At 43.7% G+C, this 22,500-nt stretch overlaps 1 protein-coding gene across 1 annotated transcript in view; it reads left to right on the top strand.

Moving 5' to 3' along the window:
* scn4ab (sodium channel, voltage-gated, type IV, alpha, b) overlaps window positions 1-22,500 on the top strand; it is a gene marked incomplete at both ends in the record, with an annotated part of 89,588 nt that overhangs the window by 19,609 nt on the left and 47,479 nt on the right. Inside the window, 6 exons of the mRNA XM_080724822.1 lie at window positions 2,527-2,762; window positions 3,179-3,250; window positions 5,840-5,941; window positions 7,848-8,204; window positions 17,782-17,977; window positions 19,693-19,958. Coding sequence (XP_080580948.1) covers window positions 2,527-2,762; window positions 3,179-3,250; window positions 5,840-5,941; window positions 7,848-8,204; window positions 17,782-17,977; window positions 19,693-19,958 — 1,229 coding nt within the window. The remainder of the gene's footprint in view (window positions 1-2,526; window positions 2,763-3,178; window positions 3,251-5,839; window positions 5,942-7,847; window positions 8,205-17,781; window positions 17,978-19,692; window positions 19,959-22,500) is intronic.

Here is a 22,500-nt window from a genome sequence, read left to right as displayed (position 1 = left end):
GGGGGAGAACACGCAAACTCCACACAGAAAGGCCCTTTTAACAACCCCACCGAGGGTACCTAACCCTAACCCTAACCCTAACCCACCGAGGGTATGGGCATTACCTACCTAACCCTAACCCTAACCCACCGAGGGTATGGGCATTACCTACCTAACCCTAACCCTAACCCTAACCCTAACCCACCGAGGGTATGGGCATTACCTACCTAACCCTAACCCTAACCCTAACCCACCGAGGGTATGGGCATTACCTACCTAACCCTAACCCTAACCCTAACCCACCGAGGGTATGGGCATTGCTGACATGGAGGAGAGAACACGCCCCCGGCGGGAATCAAACCCAGGACCTTCTAGCTGGGAGGCAACAGCGCTACCCACTGCACCCCTTTTACTACTACTACTAACTAATTAAACAAACAATCATATCGTAACCTATTAATAACGTTAACTCTGTGTGTGTGTGTGTGTGTGTGTGTGTGTGTGTGTGTGTGTGTGTGTGTGTGTCCAGGCTAAAAGAAATGCTCCAGAGGGTTCTGATCCACAGACCAATGAAGAAGAATTGATGAAAGGTAAAACAGAAGTATGTGTTTGTTAGGGTACAGTCTTTACTGTACTTACTACTGTAAAACTATGTGTTTGTTAGGGTACAGTCTTTACTGTACTTACTACTGTAAAACTATGTGTTTGTTAGGGTAAAGTCTTTACTGTACTTACTACTGTAAAACTATGTGTTTGTTAGGGTACAGTCTTTACTGTACTTACTACTGTAAAACTATGTTTTGTTAGGGTACAGTCTTTACTGTACTTACTACTGTAAAACTATGTGTTTGTTAGGGTACAGTCTTTACTGTACTTACTACTGTAAACCTATGTGTTTGTTAGGGTACAGTCTTTACTGTACTTACTACTGTAAACCTATGTGTTTGTTAGGGTACAGTCTTTACTACTGTACTTTGTTTGTTAGGGTAAAACCATGTATTTGCTAAGAACCCTACAACTATGGTTGCTAGGTTATAACTATGGGTGCGTTCGGAAACCCGCACCGGGTGTGTGCTCAGTGTAGTGAGTGCAGTGGGTGTGGCGTTGGAGAGTGCGTTCAGTGTGGCTTATTTACGAACGACCAGTTAAGAGTCAGCTGTGTGCTTTTTCACTCTGAACTCTGAAGGTAAACTTCCTTAAAAGCAGCAGTTTCTAACGTAACGTTGATATTGAAAGGAGATGTAATTCATAATATTGGCATACCTGCTGTTAGTTTACATGTTGATGCGTGTGAAACTATCAAGCCCAAACGACCAATAAAGCTGTAAATGCTGCTTTTGCGGTCATTTCCTCCATTGTTCACAGCTGAGAAGCGCTCGAGACACGGCGATGAAAACCAACCAATCAAAACACCACACTGACGCACCACACGCACCACACCGCCTAACCCCATCTTCTGAGTAGGGTTGGTGAGTGCGTGCACTCAACACACCAGTGCGCCGCGCACTGGATTTCCGAACGACAACGCACCAAGTGCACCGAATAAACGAACGACAACATGGCACACCAGTGCGTTGAGTGCGCATTTCCGAACGCGCCCTACGTCTATCCTGTTTGTGATATTCATGGACAGGATCTTGTGGAAAAGGTTTGGTGGAGAAGGTATAAGGTTCGGTGAGCTGAGGGTTGCTTCACTGCTTTTTACGGATGGCGGATGAAAGGTTGGCAGTATGGGTTATGTGTGATGATAGGTTGGCAGTATGGGTTATGTGTGATGATAGGTTGGCAGTATGGGTTATGTGTGATGATAGGTTGGCAGTATGGGTTATGTGTGATGATAGGTTGGCAGTATGGGTTATGTGTGATGATAGGTTGGCAGTATGGGTTATGTGTGATGATAGGTTGGCAGTATGGGTTATGTGTGACAGCTGGAATGAAAATCAGCTTCCCTAAATCTGAGGCCGTGGTTCTCAGCAGGAAACCCATGGATTTCAGTCCAAGTAGCAAAGCAGACTTTAGGTGAAGGAGTTTAAGGATCTCTGGGTCTTGTTCATGAATGAAAGGAATGGGAAGACAGTGAAGGAGATCAGCTGGAGAATTAGAGTTGGAGGAGCGGTATTGCAGTCACTGAATCTGTTGTGATGAAAAGAGAGTTGAGGCGGAAGGCAAAGCTTTCTGTCTACCGAGCTGTCTTCCTTCCTATACTACTCTCACCTATGGTCATGAAGTGTGGGTCATGACCCAAAGAATAATATCGCAGGTACAAGCAAGTCAAACGATCAAAATGAGTTTCCTCAGACGGTGGCTGAGTCATGTTTGGAAAGGAGCCAGCTTAGGTGGTTTGGGAATCTACACACACACACACACACACACACACACACACACACACACACACACACACGCACACACGCACACAGACACGCACACACACACATGCACGCACGCACGCACGCACACACACACACACACACACACGCACGCGCACGCGCGCGCACACACACACACACTCACATAATGTTGTTCTATGTATGTCTATCTACCTAACAGAGTTAGAAGAGGAGCGGCCATGTTGTGCGTGCTGGTACAGGTTCTCAGACATCTTCTTGAAGTGGGACTGCTGTGGCTGCTGGCTCTGGCTGAAGGGCTGGTTGTACTTCATCGTCATGGATCCCTTCGTTGATCTGGGAATCACCATCTGCATCGTCCTCAACACCGTCTTCATGGCCATGGACCACTATCCAATGACGGAGGAGTTTGACAACATGCTTTATGTTGGGAACCTGGTGAGTTCTATGTGTGTGAACATGGTTCATTAAACCTGGTTAGTTCTATGTGTGAACATAGTTCATTAAACCTGGTGAGTTCTATGTGTGTGAACATAGTTCATTAAACCTGGTTAGTTCTATGTGTGTGAACATAGTTCATTAAACCTGGTTAGTTCTATGTGTGTGTGAACATAGTTCATTAAACCTGGTTAGTTCTATGTGTGTGAACATAGTTCATTAAACCTGGTTAGTTCTATGTGTGTGAACATAGTTCATTAAACCTGGTTAGTTCTATGTGTGTGAACATAGTTCATTAAACCTGGTTAGTTCTATGTGTGTGAACATAGTTCATTAAACTGACATAATTAGTTCTCCATGTGTCAACCAGTAGTTTTGGAGAGAGGTTTGTGACCTTTGACCTTTGTGCCATGCAGGTTTTCACAGGAATCTTCACTGCTGAGATGGTTCTGAAGCTGCTGGCCATGGACCCTTACTACTACTTCCAGGTTAGTAGTAACCATAGGTCAGTAGTAACCATGGACCCTTACTACTACTTCCAGGTCAGTAGTAACCATAGGTCAGTATGACACTTATTGTTGCTCCTAAATTGTAAATTGTAGTAATTCTAGTCAGAGTTCACGTCACACATTACTGACATCCTGTCTATATATGGTCATGTTCCACATTAATGACATCCTGTCTATATACGGTCATGTCACACATTACTGACATCCTGTCTATACATGGTCATGTCACACATTACTGGGGTCCTGTCTATACATGGTCATGTCACACAGTACTGACATACTGTCTATATACGGTCATGTCACACAGTACTGACATCCTGTCTATATATGGTCATGTTACACATTACTGTTGTCCTGTCTATATATGGTCATACAGTGACGGCATTACGTGCGCGTCACGCGTCTCTGACCCATTCACGTTGCCTAGAGACGCATTCACGTCATTGTTCTGGGGTCCCACGGACGCATCGCCTCCATTGGAGTCCACGTTAAAATAATTTACCACGTCGCGAAAAAGAAAATATTTTAAAAAGTCCACAGACGCCACCATTGTTCATGGGTGAAGGCATGCTACTTTACGCTACGTTAACACAAATGAAATCCGCGTAGAAAGTCTTAAAACAGACGATAGAACTAACGACACTGTGTTTTGACCGCCATTTTGTGTGCCCGTACATGGTCACAGAATTCAATGGGTGCCTGAGTTTTAGCGTAGCACCGGGCCGCTCTCTGACCATAGTGGCACAGCGTGTTAGGTGATGCACCAAAAAGGGTTCCCCCACAGAACGTGTATGGCAAGACACGGCGCTTCAGTGCAGCGACATAAGCATTGACAGCGAGCGGTCTCCGAAAATAACTTGGAATAAAAAAAGAAACTTAAAAAGTATCCAATTCAAATATAACTTACAAATGTAAACGTTTGCTGACGGCGTCACGTGTATTTTCCGACAGCATTAAATTCATGATATTGTATTTATTATGCTGAGTGAGTCTGCTCACTGCTCAGACAGCGACCCCGCCTCCTCTCCCCCTGTCCTCTTCATCCTCTTCATTCAATAACAACTGGATACACGCGCTATAGTTTATAGATGTGGTGGACATTGGACAACGTGTTGAAGCCACACAGGTCTTCATTGCGTCTTTACAACAATAGCGACGATTAACGTTGTGGTGAACATGGTCAAATAACCTTTATTGGCTCAACTACAACACGGAGGAAGCAAGCTAGCCTAGCATGTATGCTATCTGAGACAGTATGTATGTAGCTTAGGCTGCCTAACTGTTTGATTGATTATAGCGTTTCGTGGCGGCGCCGTCCCTGTGGTGGTCCGCCGGGGCCGCGGACCACCGCGGCCGCCTGTGCCTTGCCCTCCCGCATCCATAGAGGGGCGGCACGTCCCTCTATGATCAACCGTTCAAAACAAAAGTAGCCGATCTACAAGCAATCCCAATCTACTGTTTTTGACCCAGTCCACTGGTTCTCTGTACAGCAGAGCAAACACAAGCACGGCAGAGAGCATTTCCCCCATTCCATAGAAGCAGTAACAGTACAAACAGGATACATCTCACTGAGAAGATCCATATATTATCGATGTATATAAAATAACAGGTGGCTGTTGATTATGAAGACTCGGTAAAAGCTTCTATCTGCGCCCCCAAGTGGTCAACATCCGATATTACCGGTGAACATAACCATAATAACCAATTCAATGCACTTTGTCAAAAATGACATGACGTGTTGAATTTTTGTGGGACCCATAAAATATCCCTGGGACGCATCCGAAAGACACTTCTTGGGTCCCGGGACTCATTACATTAAAAACCTATTAACATCACTGGTCATATGTTACACATTATTGTCGTCCTGTCTATATATGGTCATATGTTACACATTACTGTCGTCCTGTCTATATATGGTCATGTCACACATTACTGACATCCTGTCTATACATGGTCATGTCACACAGTACTGACATCCTGTCTATATATGGTCATGTTACACATTACTGTTGTCCTGTCTATATATGGTCATATGTTACACATTACTGTCGTCCTGTCTATATATGGTCATATGTTACACATTACTGTCGTCCTGTCTATATATGGTCATGTCACACATTACTGACATCCTGTCTATATATGGTCATGTTCCACATTACTGTGGTCCTGTCTATATATGGTCATGTTACACATTAATGTCGTCCTGTCTATATATGGTCATGTTACACATTACTGTCGTCCTGTCTATATATGGTCATGTTACACATTACTGACATCCTGTCTATATATGGTCATATGTTACACATTACTGAAATCCTGTCTATATATGGTCAAGTCACACATTACTGTCCTCCTGTCTATATATGGTCATGTTACACATAACTGTCTATATATGTTCATATGTTACACATTACTGTGGTCCTGTCTATATATGGTCTTGTTCCACATTACTGGCATCCTGTCTATATATGGTCATGTTACACATTACTGTTGTCCTATCTATATATGGTCATATGTTTCACATTACTGTCGTCCTGTCTATATATGGTCATGTTTCCATGGCTCCAGGTGGGTTGGAACATCTTTGACAGCATCATCGTCACCATGAGCCTGGTGGAGCTGGGATTGGCCGGCGTCCAGGGTCTGTCCGTGCTGCGCTCCTTCCGATTGGTTAGTTGAAAAGAAGGTGTCCCTTAAAGGACCTACACCATGAATTTTCACTTTTTCTATTTTAAAACCTTTTTTTGGGGTCCCACAGGCACCTTCTATCCTCACAAAGTCCTATTTCTGACCATTGTGTCTTTCTCTGGTTTTGGGAAGACAGAGATGAAAAGCTTTCCACGGGTTCTCAGAACAGTGCTGTTCTGAGAGTTGATCCGTGTGACGTCACACGGATTCCCGTTTTTTTTTTTCAGTCAAAAAAAAAAAATTCAATTTTTTTTTCAAGTTTTTTTTCAAAAACATTTTTTTTTCAAAAAACTTTTTTTTCAAAAAACATTTTTTTCAAAAAACTTTTTTTTCAAAAAACTTTTTTTTTTCTCAAACATTTTTTTCAAAACATTTTTTTTTTTTTTTTACTTTTTTTTTATACATAAATACAATGCAGGTGGGGTTGATTGTCTAATGTAGATTAACTTTCTGTAATGTCTGGTCTAGCAACGGTCGCTCTGTGTCATTTGACAGTAGGCCTATAACATACAACATAGGCCTACAGTAGGCTATAATCAGAGCTGCAACATTATCCTATTTTTGTATTGGCCCAATATTAACATTATTTGTTGTCAACGTGGGGTCCGGGGAGGAGTGAAGAGGAGGGGAGGGGGGAGGGGTGGAAAAACCCCACTAGATGCGCCCCTGAGCAAACAGAGGCCGTTTTGGTATTGCAGCTGGAGAGCCTCATTATAGTAGAGCTAGAACAAACAAAAAGAATGGTCAGAGTGTTTGTTGAGGGTTAAAACCTGTCTAAGACTCAATTTTGAGCATCTATTTATACAAAAAATATAGTTTTAAAAGCATGGTGTAGGCCCTTTAACAATAACTGCACACTGTGGAGGTGCCAACTTGTGCCTTGTTGGCCCTGTAGCTAAAAATCTGGTAATTCACCTCACTTTACCAGCCAAAAATCTGGTAATTCACCTCACTTTCTGAAGAAAATAACAAGTGCAACCCCAAATATGGGGTGACTATGAATGTCATATTCATCCCATATTTGGGTATATGGCTGTGTATTGCCAGGTACAGGTACCCACATCCTTTTCACAAACGTAAAAGTGAAGCTTTTGTGGTACGAGGTCCACAGCACCAAAGACAAGCACTCGTCAAATACTTATTTGGCCGTGGGAATGATAGAGGGTCTTTGTCCGCAGTCTCTAATCCGGGGAAAATCCTGTGCAGGTTTGTGTCCTGCCAACGGCATAAAATGTAAAAAAAGACCAATACTTTAAGCACTACTGGTTGCCAATGGCCAGGGGGAAAGTTAAGACGTGTGCTCAATAAGACGTTGTCCAAACAGGTCCATAGAGTTGATAATCAATGCTATTCTTTGTTCTTAGTGTCCATCACTTCAGCATACACAATAATGCAAAGTCAACAATAAAAACTTCAGAGAACAAGGAGCACATACACAAGCCTCTCCTCATCAGCACAGACCTTGTTAAATACCTTGACCATGCCCTTCAGTGACGTCATCAATACAAGAAACACATCTCAAATGGCTCTTACATTGACATTATTTTCCTGACACTTGGTTACCCGCATGCGTCTTTCAAGTCGTGACACATAATATTCCATGATTTTTCGAAGGTACATGAAAACAGATTTGCTGCCAAGGACGGCTATAAACGGTTAGTGTCAGTTAATGATTTAGAAACTAAATGCTGCCAAGGACTGCTATAGACGGTTAGTGTCAGTTAATGATTTAGAAACGAAATGCTGCTCCACAACTCTATTTCTGGGTTAGGGACAGAAAACAGACCTTCCTCAGTTGACCTAAGAGATGGCAGCCAACCTCCACATCACACTGTATGTTTTTAGAGTCATTCAAAGTGATTCGAAGTGATAATGTTTCTCTCCACAGATGCGAGTGTTTAAGCTAGCTAAGTCTTGGCCCACCCTCAACATGTTGCTGAGGATCATCGGAGACTCGGTTGGAGCTCTGGGCAACCTGACGCTGGTGCTGGCCATCATCGTGTTCATCTTCGCCGTGGTGGGGATGCAGCTGTTTGGGAAGAATTACTCTGACTGTGTGTGTAAGATCAATGAAGACTGTGTGCTGCCCCGGTGGCACATGACCGACTTCTTCCACTCCTTCCTCATCATCTTCAGAGTTCTGTGTGGAGAATGGATCGAGACCATGTGGGACTGCATGGAAGTAGCAGGACAGGCCATGTGTCTGATCGTCTTCATGATGGTCATGGTCATAGGAAACCTAGTGGTGAGTATGTGCTACTACAACTACTGCTACTACTGCTACTACTACTGCTACTACTATTACTGCTGCTGCTGCTGCTGCTACTACTACTACTACTACTACTACAACTACTACTACTACTAAAACTACTACTACTACTACTACTACTACTACTACTACTACTACTACTACTGCTACTACTACTACCAGTAAGACTCCCTAATCGGGAGATAAGCAACCGTTGGTCACTTATCTCCTGTCACACTGCTGACATCAGTATGACATCACACCGTACACAAATGACCCTTATATAAGACCGGCATTATCTGCCGACAGATTAGTAACAAGATGTCAAAATCGTTGAAGGTTGAATCTCCAGATATGGAGATAACCAACACATCCCTCCATATATGGAGATAACCGACGAATCTCACTAAGTCTGACCTCACAAGCCCCATATTTGGACACGAACAATATATAACTCCATATATAGAGACATAGCTACTGACATCAGTATGACATCACACTGCTGACATCAGTATGACATCACACCGTACACAAATGACCCTGACGGCACACACCAAGCAGTGTGATGTCATACTGATGCGGAGATATGAGCAGGGCAAAGGTGTGACGTGTGACGTGTGACCGACGGACGGACGGACGGACGGCCGGTGGAGGTTTTGATACTAAACTGCGACCTGACGGTCGCAACTACTACTACTACTACTATTACTACTTCAACTACTACTACAACTAATACTACCAGTAAGACTCCCTAATCGGTCACACTGCTGACATCAGTATGACATCACACCGTACACAAATTACCCTTATATAAGACCGGCATTATCTACCGACAGATTAGTAACAAGATGTCAAAATCGTTGAAGGTTGAATCTCCAGATATGGAGATAACCAACACATCCCTCCATATATGGAGATAACCGACGAATCTCACTAAGTCTGACCTCACAAGCCCCATATTTGGACACGAACAACATATAACTCCATATATAGAGACATAGCTGCTGACATCAGTATGACATCACACCGTACACAAATGACCCTTATATAAGACCGGCATTATCTACCGACAGATTAGATGCAAGCAGGATCTCGACTCTGACACAACTCATCGGCTCATAAGCTGGTTCTCCCTCCATATATGGAGATAACCGACGAATCTCACTAAGTCTGACCTCAAAAGCCCCATATTTGGACACGAACAACATATAACTCCATATATAGAGACATAGCTGCTGACATCAGTATGACATCACACTGCTGACATCAGTATGACATCACACCGTACACAAATGACCCTGACGGCACACACCAAGCAGTCTGATGTCATACTGATGCGGAGATATGAGCAGGGCAAAGGTGTGACGTGTGACCGACGGACGGACGGACGGACGGACGGACGGACGGACGGCCGGTGGAGGTTTTGATACTAAACTGCGACCTAACGGTCGCAACTACTACTACTACTACTTCTACTGCTACTGCTACTGCTACTGCTACTGCTGCTGCTACTACTACTACTACTACTACCAGTAAGACTCCCTAATCGGGAGATAAGCGACCGTTGGTCGCTTATCTCCACAAATAGGCCAAAGGTTTGTTTTACCAATTATCAAGACATACGGGCAGTTGACAGTTTGCCATGGTTACTCATTGAAGTTGAATCTCCATATATGGAGATAACCTACGCATCACACTAAGTCTGACCTCACCAGCCCATATTTGGGCATGAGCAACTTATGTCTCCATATATGGAGATATGATGACATCACACAGTCCTCAGCCGATGATGTGGCGTGATGTCATACAATACACAAACGAGCCCTACAGTATAAAGGGGCAATTCTTGCCAGGAAAGAAGCATTTCTTCGACTCAGACCTTATCGCCAGGGTTGGCTTATAGCAGCTGTCGGTAGATAATGCCGGTCTCATATAAGGGTCATTTGTGTACGGTGTGATGTCATACTGATGTCAGCAGTGTGATGTCATACTGATGCGGAGATATGAGCAGGGCAAAGGTGTGACGTGTGACGTGTGACCGACGGACGGCCGGTGGAGGTTTTGATACTAGGGTAAAAAAATGGTTGCTATGGTAAACAGTTGGTTGCTAGGGTAAAAAAACATGGTTGCTATGGTAAACAGTTGGTTGCTAGGGTAAACAGTTGGTTGCTAGGGTAAAACCATGGTTGCTAAGGTGGTTGCTAACGTACACTAACAGACCAGCAACAACAGACTGTTGCCACAGCAACGTACACAAAGGTTTGTGTACACATGTGGTGTGATGTCATACTGATGCGGAGATATGAGCAGGGCAAAGGTGTGACGTGTGACGTGTGACGTGTGACCGACCGACCGACGGACGGCCGGTGGAGGTTTTGATACCAGTAAGACTCCCTAATCGGGAGATAAGCGACCGTTGGTCGCTTATCTCCACAAATATCACAACCTCCACCTCTCACGTCATACGGGTAGCCATAGTTACACCTGGAATGTTGAATCTCCATATATGGAGATAACCTACGCATCACACAAAGTCTGACCTCACCAGCCCATACTTGGGCATGGACGACTTATATCTCCATATACGGAGATGGCCATATATGGAGATACGATGACATCACAGAGTCCACAGCTGATGATGTGGCGTGATGTCATACAATACACAAACAAGCCCTATATAAAGGGGCAATTCTCACCAGGGAAGAGAGCATTGCCTGGAATGTTGAATCTCCATATATGGAGATAACCTACGCATCACACAAAGTCTGACCTCACCAGCCCATACTTGGGCATGGACGACTTATATCTCCATATACGGAGATGGCCATATATGGAGATACGATGACATCACAGAGTCCACAGCTGATGATGTGGCGTGATGTCATACAATAAACAAACAAGCCCTATATACTGATGCGATACGATGACATCACAGAGTCCACAGCTGATGATGTGGCGTGATGTCATACAATAAACAAACAAGCCCTATATACTGATGCGGAGATATGAGCAGGGCAAAGGTGTGACGTGTGACGTGTGACCGACCGACGGACGGACGGCCGGTGGAGGTTTTCATTGCGACCGTCAGGGAGCAGTTTACTATGAAAACCTCCACCGGCCGTCCGTCCGTCGGTCGGTCGGTCGGTCGGTCGGTCGGTCACACGTCACACGTCACACCTTTGCCCTGCTCATATCTCCGCATCAGTATGACATCACACCACATGTGTACACAAACCTTTGTGTACGTTGCTGTGGCAACAGTCTGTTGTTGCTGGTTTGTTAGTGTACGTTAGCAACCACCTTAGCAACCATGGTTTTACCCTAGCAACCAACTGTTTACCCTAGCAACCAACTGTTTACCATAGCAACCATGTTTTTTTACCCTAGCAACCAACTGTTTACCATAGCAACCAGATACGCAGAGCAGGGATCTCCATATATGGGCATAAACAGGTGACATCACACTGATGTCAGATACTCAGAGCAGGGATTTCTCCATAATATATGGGCATAAAAGGGATTCTGTTAGGGATCTCCATATATGGGCATAAAAGGGATTCTGTTAGGTATCTCCATATATGGGCATACAAGGGATTCTGTTAGGGATCTCCATATATGGGCATAAAAGGGATTCTGTTAGGGATCTCCATATATGGGCATAAAAGGGATTCTGTTAGGGATCTCCATATATGGGCATAAAAGGGATTCTGTTAGGGATCTCCATATATGGGCATAAAAGGGATTCTGTTAGGGATCTCCATATATGGGCATAAAAGGGATTATGTTAGGGATCTCCATATATGGGCATAAAAGGGATTCTGTTAGCTGTTAGTGATCTCCATATATGGGCATAAAAGGGATGCTGTTAGGGATCTCCATATATGGGCATAAAAGGGATTCTGTTAGGGATCTCCATATATGGGCATGAAAGGGATTCTGTTAGGGATCTCCATATATGGGCATAAAAGGGATTGTATCCCAGATGATGCCCTGTTAGGAGATCCACACTAACAGAATCCATATATGGTCCTACCGACAGCTGCTATAAGCCAACCCTGGCGATAAGGTCTGAGTCGAAGAAATGCTTCTTTCCTGGCAATAATTGCCCCTTTATACTGTAGGGCTCTTTTGTGTATTGTATGACATCACGCCACATCATCGGCTGAGGACTGTGTGATGTCATCATATCTCCATATATGGAGACATAAGTTGCTCATGCCCAAATATGGGCTGGTGAGGTCAGACTTAGTGTGATGCGTAGGTTATCTCCATATATGGAGATTCAACTTCAATGAGTAACCATGGCAAACTGTCAACTGCCCGTATGTCTTGATAATTGGTAAAACAAATTTTTTGGCCTATTTGTGGAGATAAGAGACCAACGGTCGCTTATCTCCCGATTAGGGAGTCTTACTGGTAGTAAACTGCTCCCTGACGGTCGCAACTACTACTGCTACTGCTACTGCTACTACTACTACTACTACTACTACTACTACCAGTAAGACTCCCTAATCGGGAGATAAGCGACCGTTGGTCGCTTATCTCCTGTCACACTGCTGACATCAGTATGACATCACACCGTACACAAATGACCCTTATATAAGACCGGCATTATCTACCGACAGATTAGTAACAAGATGTCAAAATCGTTGAAGGTTGAATCTCCAGATAAGGAGATAACCAACACATCCCTCCATATATGGAGATAACCGACGAATCTCTCAGTCTGACCTCACAAGCCCCATATTTGGACACGAACAACATATAACTCCATATATAGAGACATAGCTGCTGACATCAGTATGACATCACACTGCTGACATCAGTGTGATGACATCACACCGTACACAAATGACCCTTATATAAGACCGGCATTATCTACCGACAGATTAGATGCAAGCAGGATCTCGACTCTGACACAACTCATCGGCTCATAAGCTGGTTCTCCCTCCATATATGGAGATAACCGACGAATCTCACTAAGTCTGACCTCACAAGCCCCATATTTGGACACAAACAACATATAACTCCATATATAGAGACCCTGACGGCACACACCAAGCAGTGTGATGTCATACTGATGCGGAGATATGAGCAGGGCAAAGGTGTGACGTGTGACCGACGGACGGACGGACGGACGGACGGACGGCCGGCCGGTGGAGGTTTTGATACTAGCAACCAACTGTTTACCCTAGCAACCAATTGTTTACCATAGCAACCATGTTTTCTTACCCTAGCAACCAACTGTTTACCCTAGCAACCAACTGTTTACCATAGCAACCATGTTTTTTACAGGGCCTGGGATTGATGACATCAGAAATTTCCATATATGGGCATGAAAGGGATTTTGTTTCTGGAAATATGTCTGTGGGGTGCCACATTTGGAATAAAACACTTACATCACACATCTGTATATCCATACAGCCCATCTAGTTTGCCTGATGACATGGGAACAATGATCTCCATATATGGGCATAAAACTTATGTTAATTAGTAAAGCCTGGGGATCTCCATATATGGGCATGAGGGGTACCCTAAAAGGGCATCATCTGGGAATAGCAAATATAGTTATCCTAGAAAGTGAAAATCTTACATCAAAGGCCATAACTACCTACCTACCACCATACTGCATTCCTCATTAAACTACCTACCAGTAAGATGCCTAAGGGAGAAAAGCAAAGGGCGAGGTTGCACCATTTCTTGGTCTTCTGGCAAGTGATGTATAGCGGACCATTTAACCATATATGGAGACATCTGGTACCCATAGATATTCACAGATATGGGCTTAATATTGATGACATAAGGGATCTCCATATATGTCTCTATATATGGAGTTATATGTTGTTCGTGTCCAAATATGGGGCTTGTGAGGTCAGACTTAGTGAGATTCGTCGGTTATCTCCATATATGGAGGGATGTAGGGTAAAAAACATGGTTGCTATGGTAAACAGTTGGTTGCTAAGGTAAAAAAAACATGGTTGCTATGGTAAACAGTTGGTTGCTAGGGTAAAAAAATGGTTGCTATGGTAAACAGTTGGTTGCTAAGGTAAAAAAAAACATGGTTGCTATGGTAAACAGTTGGTTGCTAGGGTAAAACCATGGTTGCTAAGGTGGTTGCTAACGTACACTAACAGACCAGCAACAACAGACTGTTGCCACAGCAACGTACACAAAGGTTTGTGTACACATGTGGTGTGATTGCGGCCGTAGGTCGCAGTTTAGTATCAAAACCTCCACCGGCCGTCGGTCGGTCGGTCGGTCGGTCGGTCGGTCACACGTCACACCTTTGCCCTGCTCATATCTCCGCATCAGTATGACATCACACGAGCAGGGCAAAGGTGTGACGTGTGACGTGTGACCGACCGACCGACCGACCGACCGACGGACGGCCGGTGGAGGTTTTGATACTAAACTGCGACCTACGGCCGCAACTACTACTGCTGCTACTGCTACTGCTACTGCTACTACCAGTAAGACTCCCTAATCGGGAGATGGTCGCTTATCTCCACAAATATCACAACCTCCACCTCCCACGTCATACGGGTAGCCATAGTTACACCTGGAATGTTGAATCTCCATATATGGAGATAACCTACGCATCACACAAAGTCTGACCTCACCAGCCCATACTTGGGCATGGACGACTTATATCTCCATATACGGAGATGGCCATATATGGAGATACGATGACATCACAGAGTCCACAGCTGATGATGTGGTGTGATGTCATACAATACACAAACAAGCCCTATATAAAGGGGCAATTCTCACCAGGGAAGAGAGCATTGCCTGGAATGTTGAATCTCCATATATGGAGATAACCTACGCATCACACAAAGTCTGACCTCACCAGCCCATACTTGGGCATGGACGACTTATATCTCCATATACGGAGATGGCCATATATGGAGATACGATGACATCACAGAGTCCACAGCTGATGATGTGGCGTGATGTCATACAATAAACAAACAAGCCCTATATACTGATGCGATACGATGACATCACAGAGTCCACAGCTGATGATGTGGCGTGATGTCATACAATAAACAAACAAGCCCTATATACTGATGCGGAGATATGAGCAGGGCAAAGGTGTGACGTGTGACGTGTGACCGACCGACGGACGGCCGGTGGAGGTTTTCATTGCGACCGTAAGGGAGCAGTTTACTACCAGGGAAGAGAGCATTGCCTGGAATGTTGAATCTCCATATATGGAGATAACCTACGCATCACACAAAGTCTGACCTCACCAGCCCATACTTGGGCATGGACGACTTATATCTCCATATACGGAGATGGCCATATATGGAGATACGATGACATCACAGAGTCCACAGCTGATGATGTGGCGTGATGTCATACAATAAACAAACAAGCCCTATATACTGATGCGATACGATGACATCACAGAGTCCACAGCTGATGATGTGGCGTGATGTCATACAATAAACAAACAAGCCCTATATACTGATGCGGAGATATGAGCAGGGCAAAGGTGTGACGTGTGACGTGTGACCGACCGACCGACCGACCGACCGACCGACGGACGGCCGGTGGAGGTTTTCATAGTAAACTGCTCCCTGACGGTCGCAACTACTACTACTACTACTACTACTACTACTACTACAGCTGCTGCTGCTGCTACTACTACTACTACTACTACTACTACTACTACTACTTCTACTGCTGCTGCTACTACTACTACTACTACTACTACTACTACTACCAGTAAGACTCCCTAATCGGGAGATAAGCGACCGTTGGTCGCTTATCTCCACAAATATCACAACCTCCACCTCTCACGTCATACGGGCAGCCATAGTTACACCTGGAATGTTTAATATCCATATATGGAGATAACCTACGCATCACACAAAGTCTGACCTCACCAGCCCATACTTGGGCATGGACGACTTATATCTCCATATACGGAGATGGCCATATATGGAGATACGATGACATCACAGAGTCCACAGCTGATGATGTGGCGTGATGTCATACAATACACAAGACTCCCTAATCGGGAGATAAGCGACCGTTGGTCGCTTATCTCCACAAATAGGCCAAAAGTTTGTTTTACCAATTATCAAGACATACGGGCAGTTGACAGTTTGCCATGGTTACTCATTGAAGTTGAATCTCCATATATGGAGATAACCTACGCATCACACTAAGTCTGACCTCACCAGCCCATATTTGGGCATGAGCAACTTATGTCTCCATATATGGAGATATGATGACATCACACAGTCCTCAGCCGATGATGTGGCGTGATGTAATACAATACACAAACGAGCCCTACAGTATAAAGGGGCAATTCTTGCCAGGAAAGAAGCATTTCTTCGACTCAGACCTTATCGCCAGGGTTGGCTTATAGCAGCTGTCGGTAGGACCATATATGGATTCTGTTAGTGTGGATCTCCTAACAGGGCATCATCTGGGATACAATCCCTTTTATGCCCATATATGGAGATCCCTAACAGAATCCCTTTCATGCCCATATATGGAGATCCCTAACAGAATCCCTTTTATGCCCATATATGGAGATCCCTAACAGCATCCCTTTTATGCCCATATATGGAGATCACTAACAGCAAACAGAATCCCTTTTATGCCATATATGGAGATCCCTAACAGAATCCCTTTTATGCCCATATATGGAGATCCCTAACAGAATCCCTTTTATGCCCATATATGGAGATCCCTAACAGAATCCCTTTTATGCCCATATATGGAGATCCCTAACAGAATCCCTTTTATGCCCATATATTATGGAGAAATCCCTGCTCTGAGTATCTGACATCAGTGTGATGTCACCTGTTTATGCCCATATATGGAGATCCCTGCTCTGCGTATCTGGTTGCTATGGTAAACAGTTGGTTGCTAGGGTAAAAAAACATGGTTGCTATGGTAAACAGTTGGTTGCTAGGGTAAACAGTTGCTTGCTAGGGTAAAACCATGGTTGCTAAGGTGGTTGCTAACGTACACTAACAAACCAGCAACAACAGACTGTTGCCACAGCAACGTACACAAAGGTTTGTGTACACATGTGGTGTGATGTCATACTGATGCTGAGATATGAGCAGGGCAAAGGTGTGACGTGTGACGTGTGACGGACGGACGGACGGACGGACGGACGGACGGACGGACGGCCGGTGGAGGTTTTCATAGTAAACTGCTCCCTGACGGTCGCAACTACTACTGCTACTACTGCTGCTGCTGCTACTACTACTACTACTACTACTACTACTACTACTACTACTACTAATGGTAATAATAATAATAACTGTATGGAGGTAGCAGGACAGGCCATGTGTCTGATCGTCTTCATGATGGTCATGGTCATTGCAGGTGTTAAACCTCTTCCTAGTCTTACTACTCAGTAATACATTGTGTTGTATTGCAGGTGTTGAACCTCTTCCTAGTCTTACTACTCAGTAATATATTGTATTGTATTGCAGGTGTTGAACCTCTTCCTAGCCTTACTACTCAGTAATACATTGTATTGTATTGCAGGTGTTGAACCTCTTCCTAGTCTTACTACTCAGTAATACATTGTATTGTATTGCAGGTGTTGAACCTCTTCCTAGCCTTACTACTCAGTTCATTCTCTGGTGATAATCTGGCGGCTCCAGAAGATGATGGTGAAAAGAATAACCTCCAGATTGCTGTAGACAGAATCACCTCAGGCATCGACTGGATCAAAGCTTTCCTTCTGGATCAACTCCTCAAACTGATAGGAAAGAAGACAACACCTGACAACACAGGTAATAATACTAATGATATTATATTGTTATTATAATAATACTAATGATATTATATTATTATTACACTAATACTAATGATATTATATTATTAGAGGGGAGCTGGGAGAAAACGGGAAAGGAAGTAAAAAAAAAGAAAAGAAAAAACACAAAAAAGCACCAACCTTGACAATTTAACACTTATGTTGCAATGATTTTTTCTCTTCAATGTCTCGCGTTGCCATGGTTACCATAGACTTCCATGTAATTGTGCAAGTGTGTAAAAAGTGCACGCCCATGCCTAGATGATGCACCACATGTGTAGATGCTGTTCACAGCTTTCAAACAAAAAAATCCGCTTGGAAATCCGTTCAGGCATTCATGATTTATCAGCCATTATGTTTTCTTCAGATGTAAACAAACATGGCTGCCATGTTTGAAAGAATGGGTTGGTATGGGGGTTAAACATGCAATTTCGCGATCGCGATCATGCCTAATACATTTCTGGAGGTCCAAAAAAAAAATTTTTTTTTTTTCAAAAACGGCCCAAACTCGGGAAACTCGGGGTTGGCACAGCACTAGTACCAATACAAACTCGGGAAACTCGGGGTTGGCACCATATGTGTTAAGAGACGTACTTATTGGTACTTACTTACTTGTGCCCGGGTAGCTCAGTCGGTAGAGCTCTCGCCTTTGTACCGCAAGGTCATGGGTTCGATTCCGGGCACCGCCAACTCAGCGTATGAGTAGCACGGCTTGGCAAGTCGTGCGGCAAGTACTGGGAGATGATGGTAGGTGTGGCGCTCCACCTCAGCAGTCCATCTCCCAGGGGTCTAGCGCATTGTAACGGGGACAGACTCCCGCGTGTTACCGGCTGATACCGACAATAAGCCATTCCCGACCTACTTGTTACTTACTTACTTACTTAATGTAATATATTATACAAATGTTGAAGGTACAATGTAATGTATGCAAATGAATAACTGTATGTGAAACATTTGTGGAATAAAACATATACATAAAAAAGAGAAAGAGACGTCAACACTCCAAATTAAATAAAGTCTTTATGGCGCACGGCTCAATAATAACATGAGACAAAGAACACAAGGAATCCTTTTCACATGGTTTATTTACCTCTCCTGACAGAGAACAACGTACGTGTTAGGGTTAGGGTTAGGGTAACCTAACCCTAGTTGGAGGGTTAGGGTAACCCTAACCCTTACCCTAACCCTTTGACACATGGTTTATTTACCTCTCTGGACAGAGAACAACGTTTCAACCTAGTCGGACTTCCTCCTTGTCCCATATGAATGGAGTTCCAGATAGATGCTTATCTCCATACAGGAGTTCTAGATAGATGCTTTCCTCCATATATGGAGTTCCAGATAGATGCTTATCTCCATATATGGAGTTCCAGAGAGATACTTTTCTCCATATATGGAGTTCCAGATAGATGCTTATCTCCATACAGGAGTTCCAGATAGATGCTTATCTCCATATATGGAGTTCCAGAGAGATGCTTATCTCCATATATGGAGTTCCAGATAGACGCTTATCTCCATATATGGAGTTCCAGATAGATGCTTATCTCCATATATGGAGTTCCAGATAGATGCACTAATCTCCATATATGGAGTTCCAGAGAGATACTTTTCTCCATATATGGAGTTCCAGAGAGATGCTTATCTCCATATATGGAGTTCCAGATAGATGCTTATCTCCATATATGTTTGTTACAGAGGGACAGGAAGTGGCAGAAGAAAACAGGAAGGAGTACCTATACTTGGACCATGTGACCTCTAAGCAGCCAGGGTCAGAGGTCATCCCAGCAGGTTACCATGGTAACCAGGTCATCCCAGCAGGTTACCACGGTAACTACAGCAGCATCGTCTCTCTGAAGGTTCCCATGGCGACGGCAGAGTCAGACGATGAAGACGACAATGAAGAAGATGGTGATGAAGATGAAATGGAGAGTGGTGACGAAGACAAAATGAAAACATTTAAAGTAAGTCTGACTGAACTTTACAGGTTAATGTAATGTGATATATAATATAACCTTACAGGTTAATGTAATGTGATATATAATATAACCTTATACTATAACCTTACAGGTTCCTTGAGCTCTCTCTGATCCGATCTCTAATATGGTTTAATCCAAACTCATCTGGTCTGAGAGAGTAGGCCCTTCTTATAGTCAATTGTGATGTCATGTATGACATCATGATGTCATATCGCATTGTCTCCGAATAAGGTAGTATATTCTTTTCTACACTCCCCCCGTGAAACCGTTAGGTTTCACTATCTATTCAAAAGACAATAAGACCGAATTCGTACTTGCTATCTTCCTTTCTGGAATCTTCATGATTCTCTTCTGGTGGTTGTGGTAGGTAATCTACGCTCATGCAGCCGCACCGTATATAGGGTGACTTCTAAATTCTCCTCCACGGCGTCCCGTGAGAGAGAATAAAGAGACACTCCGGCGTGTACAGTAGTTTCTCTGCTTCTCTGCACGGCGTCCCGTGGAGAAAAGTAGAGGGGTACTTCTGTGACGTCGGGGGCTGACTTGAGAGCACAGTTTGTCCTGGATGGGTCCTGACTCTGGGTAAGGGATCTGTCAGTCCATCTGTCATCTGTTATAAAGTCCACTCTCTTCTTCCTTATGGTAACTGGGATTAGATTTACGGTGACTGGGAAAATACCTCCTCCAGTGGTAATGTCAGTGTACCTGTAGGGAGGCTGGTGGATTGTAGTTAGACTGTTGTAATGGGTAGGAAAGATCATCAGGGTGATGAGGGCTACGGTGATACTCGAATCCCCTGGTCCTAATGCCTTATACCATTCCAGCTTAGATCTTTGTCGGTTTCATCGACGTCTTGAGTCTTGAATGAGATCTTTAGATTTGAAGGCTTTTGACAGGCTTCTATCTTTGCAATAACAAAGTTTCCACTTTGCTTAGTTCAGCGAGGCGATTTGATCACGTCTAGCTGGGATCCAGATGGGAAAATCACACATAATAATAATAATAATAACTCAGATTTATATAGCGCTTTTCTAAGTACCCAAAGACGCTTTACATGGGGGCAAGAGAAAACTAAAAAGTAAAAACAACTTTAATAGAAAAACACTAAAGGATAAAACCATTAAAAACAATAGAGATCAAAAAGGACTGTGGACTGAGTTAGCTGGGGTATGCAATATGGAAGAGGTGGGTTTTGAGGGTGGTTTTGAAGGTTTGGAGGGTGGGGGCATCTCTGATGGTTTTGGGGAGTGCATTCCAGAGGGTTGGGGCAGCAAAAGCAAAGGCTCTGTCACCCCAGGTACGGTATGTGGTCTTAGGGACTATGAGGAGATTTGCATCACCAGACCTGAGGGAGCGGGAGGGGACATAGTGATTGAGGAGGTCGGAGAGGTAGGGTGGAGCAAGATTGTTGAGTGCCTTGTAGGTGTTGAGTAAAACTTTTAAATGGATTCTTTGTTTGACCGGGAGCCAGTGGAGTTCGCGGAGGACTGGTGTTATGTGGTCTCTGGAACGGGTGCTGGTGAGTAGGCGGGCAGCTGAATTTTGGACGTACTGAAGTTTATTCACATAATAGCTACGATAGCTATGAGGCTACTCCAACTGAGGTTACCATTGGTTCTGATAGGTAAGTGTTTGAGAAGAAAGAAAGTGAGATTTTAGTAATCAACAGCTATTCTATATCCATCACTATACGTCTACCCGCTGGTGTGATATAATCACTCAGTGAATTGCCCTGAAACGTAAGCTTTTGGTAAGTTTACTTCAGCGTGCCCCATCATTGAGATTATAGATTTTAAGTAAATCTACTCAGTGAGCATCGACGCAAGCTTTTGGTAAGATTGTGATTGAGGCGTATAGAAGTATAGAAAGGCACCCAACAGGCCTATCTCTGAGATCTTGAGAAACATAACTGTTTTAATGAGCCTTTCGCAGTTTCACTGTACAAGCCGTTTGTACTTAGACATGCATGGCTTAATCTTTGAGACAAGCATATGCTACTGGCAGGATCAACCTGCCAGTATCAGAGATTCAGAGATTCGTAAGAGATTCAAGGGCGTCAGCAGAGACTAGATAGAAATCTAGTTAGTTCGACGCACAAGAAGACCTGGGCCGTCAGTCATAAGACTAGCTCTGAAATACTAAGCGACCCTTAGGAGTGCTGTTACACGCTCGCTCTATAAAAATACCATACTAATCTGTAACATTTGGATCATCCTGTATTAACAGGATGATGACTCATCAGTCTGCAGTACAGTACAGTGATGTATTATATACGTATGTATAATATAACAGTATGTATTATATATGTATGTATAATATAAAAGTATGTATTATATATGTATGTATTATATATGTTAACAGGATGATGACTCATCAGTCTGCAGTACGGTACAGTAATGATGATGTATTATATATGTATAGTTTTATATATGTGTTGTGTAAGTATTAACAGGGTGATTAGGGAGTCTTACTGGTAATGATGATGTATTATATTATGTATGTATAATATAACAGTATGTATTAATAT

The sequence above is a fragment of the Nannobrachium achirus genome (genome assembly GCF_963921795.1).
Source record: "Nannobrachium achirus genome assembly, chromosome: 4".
Classification (NCBI taxonomy): domain Eukaryota; kingdom Metazoa; phylum Chordata; class Actinopteri; order Myctophiformes; family Myctophidae; genus Nannobrachium; species Nannobrachium achirus.
Note: the sequence above shows the minus strand (reverse complement) of the source record. Positions and strands in the feature narration are given on the sequence as shown.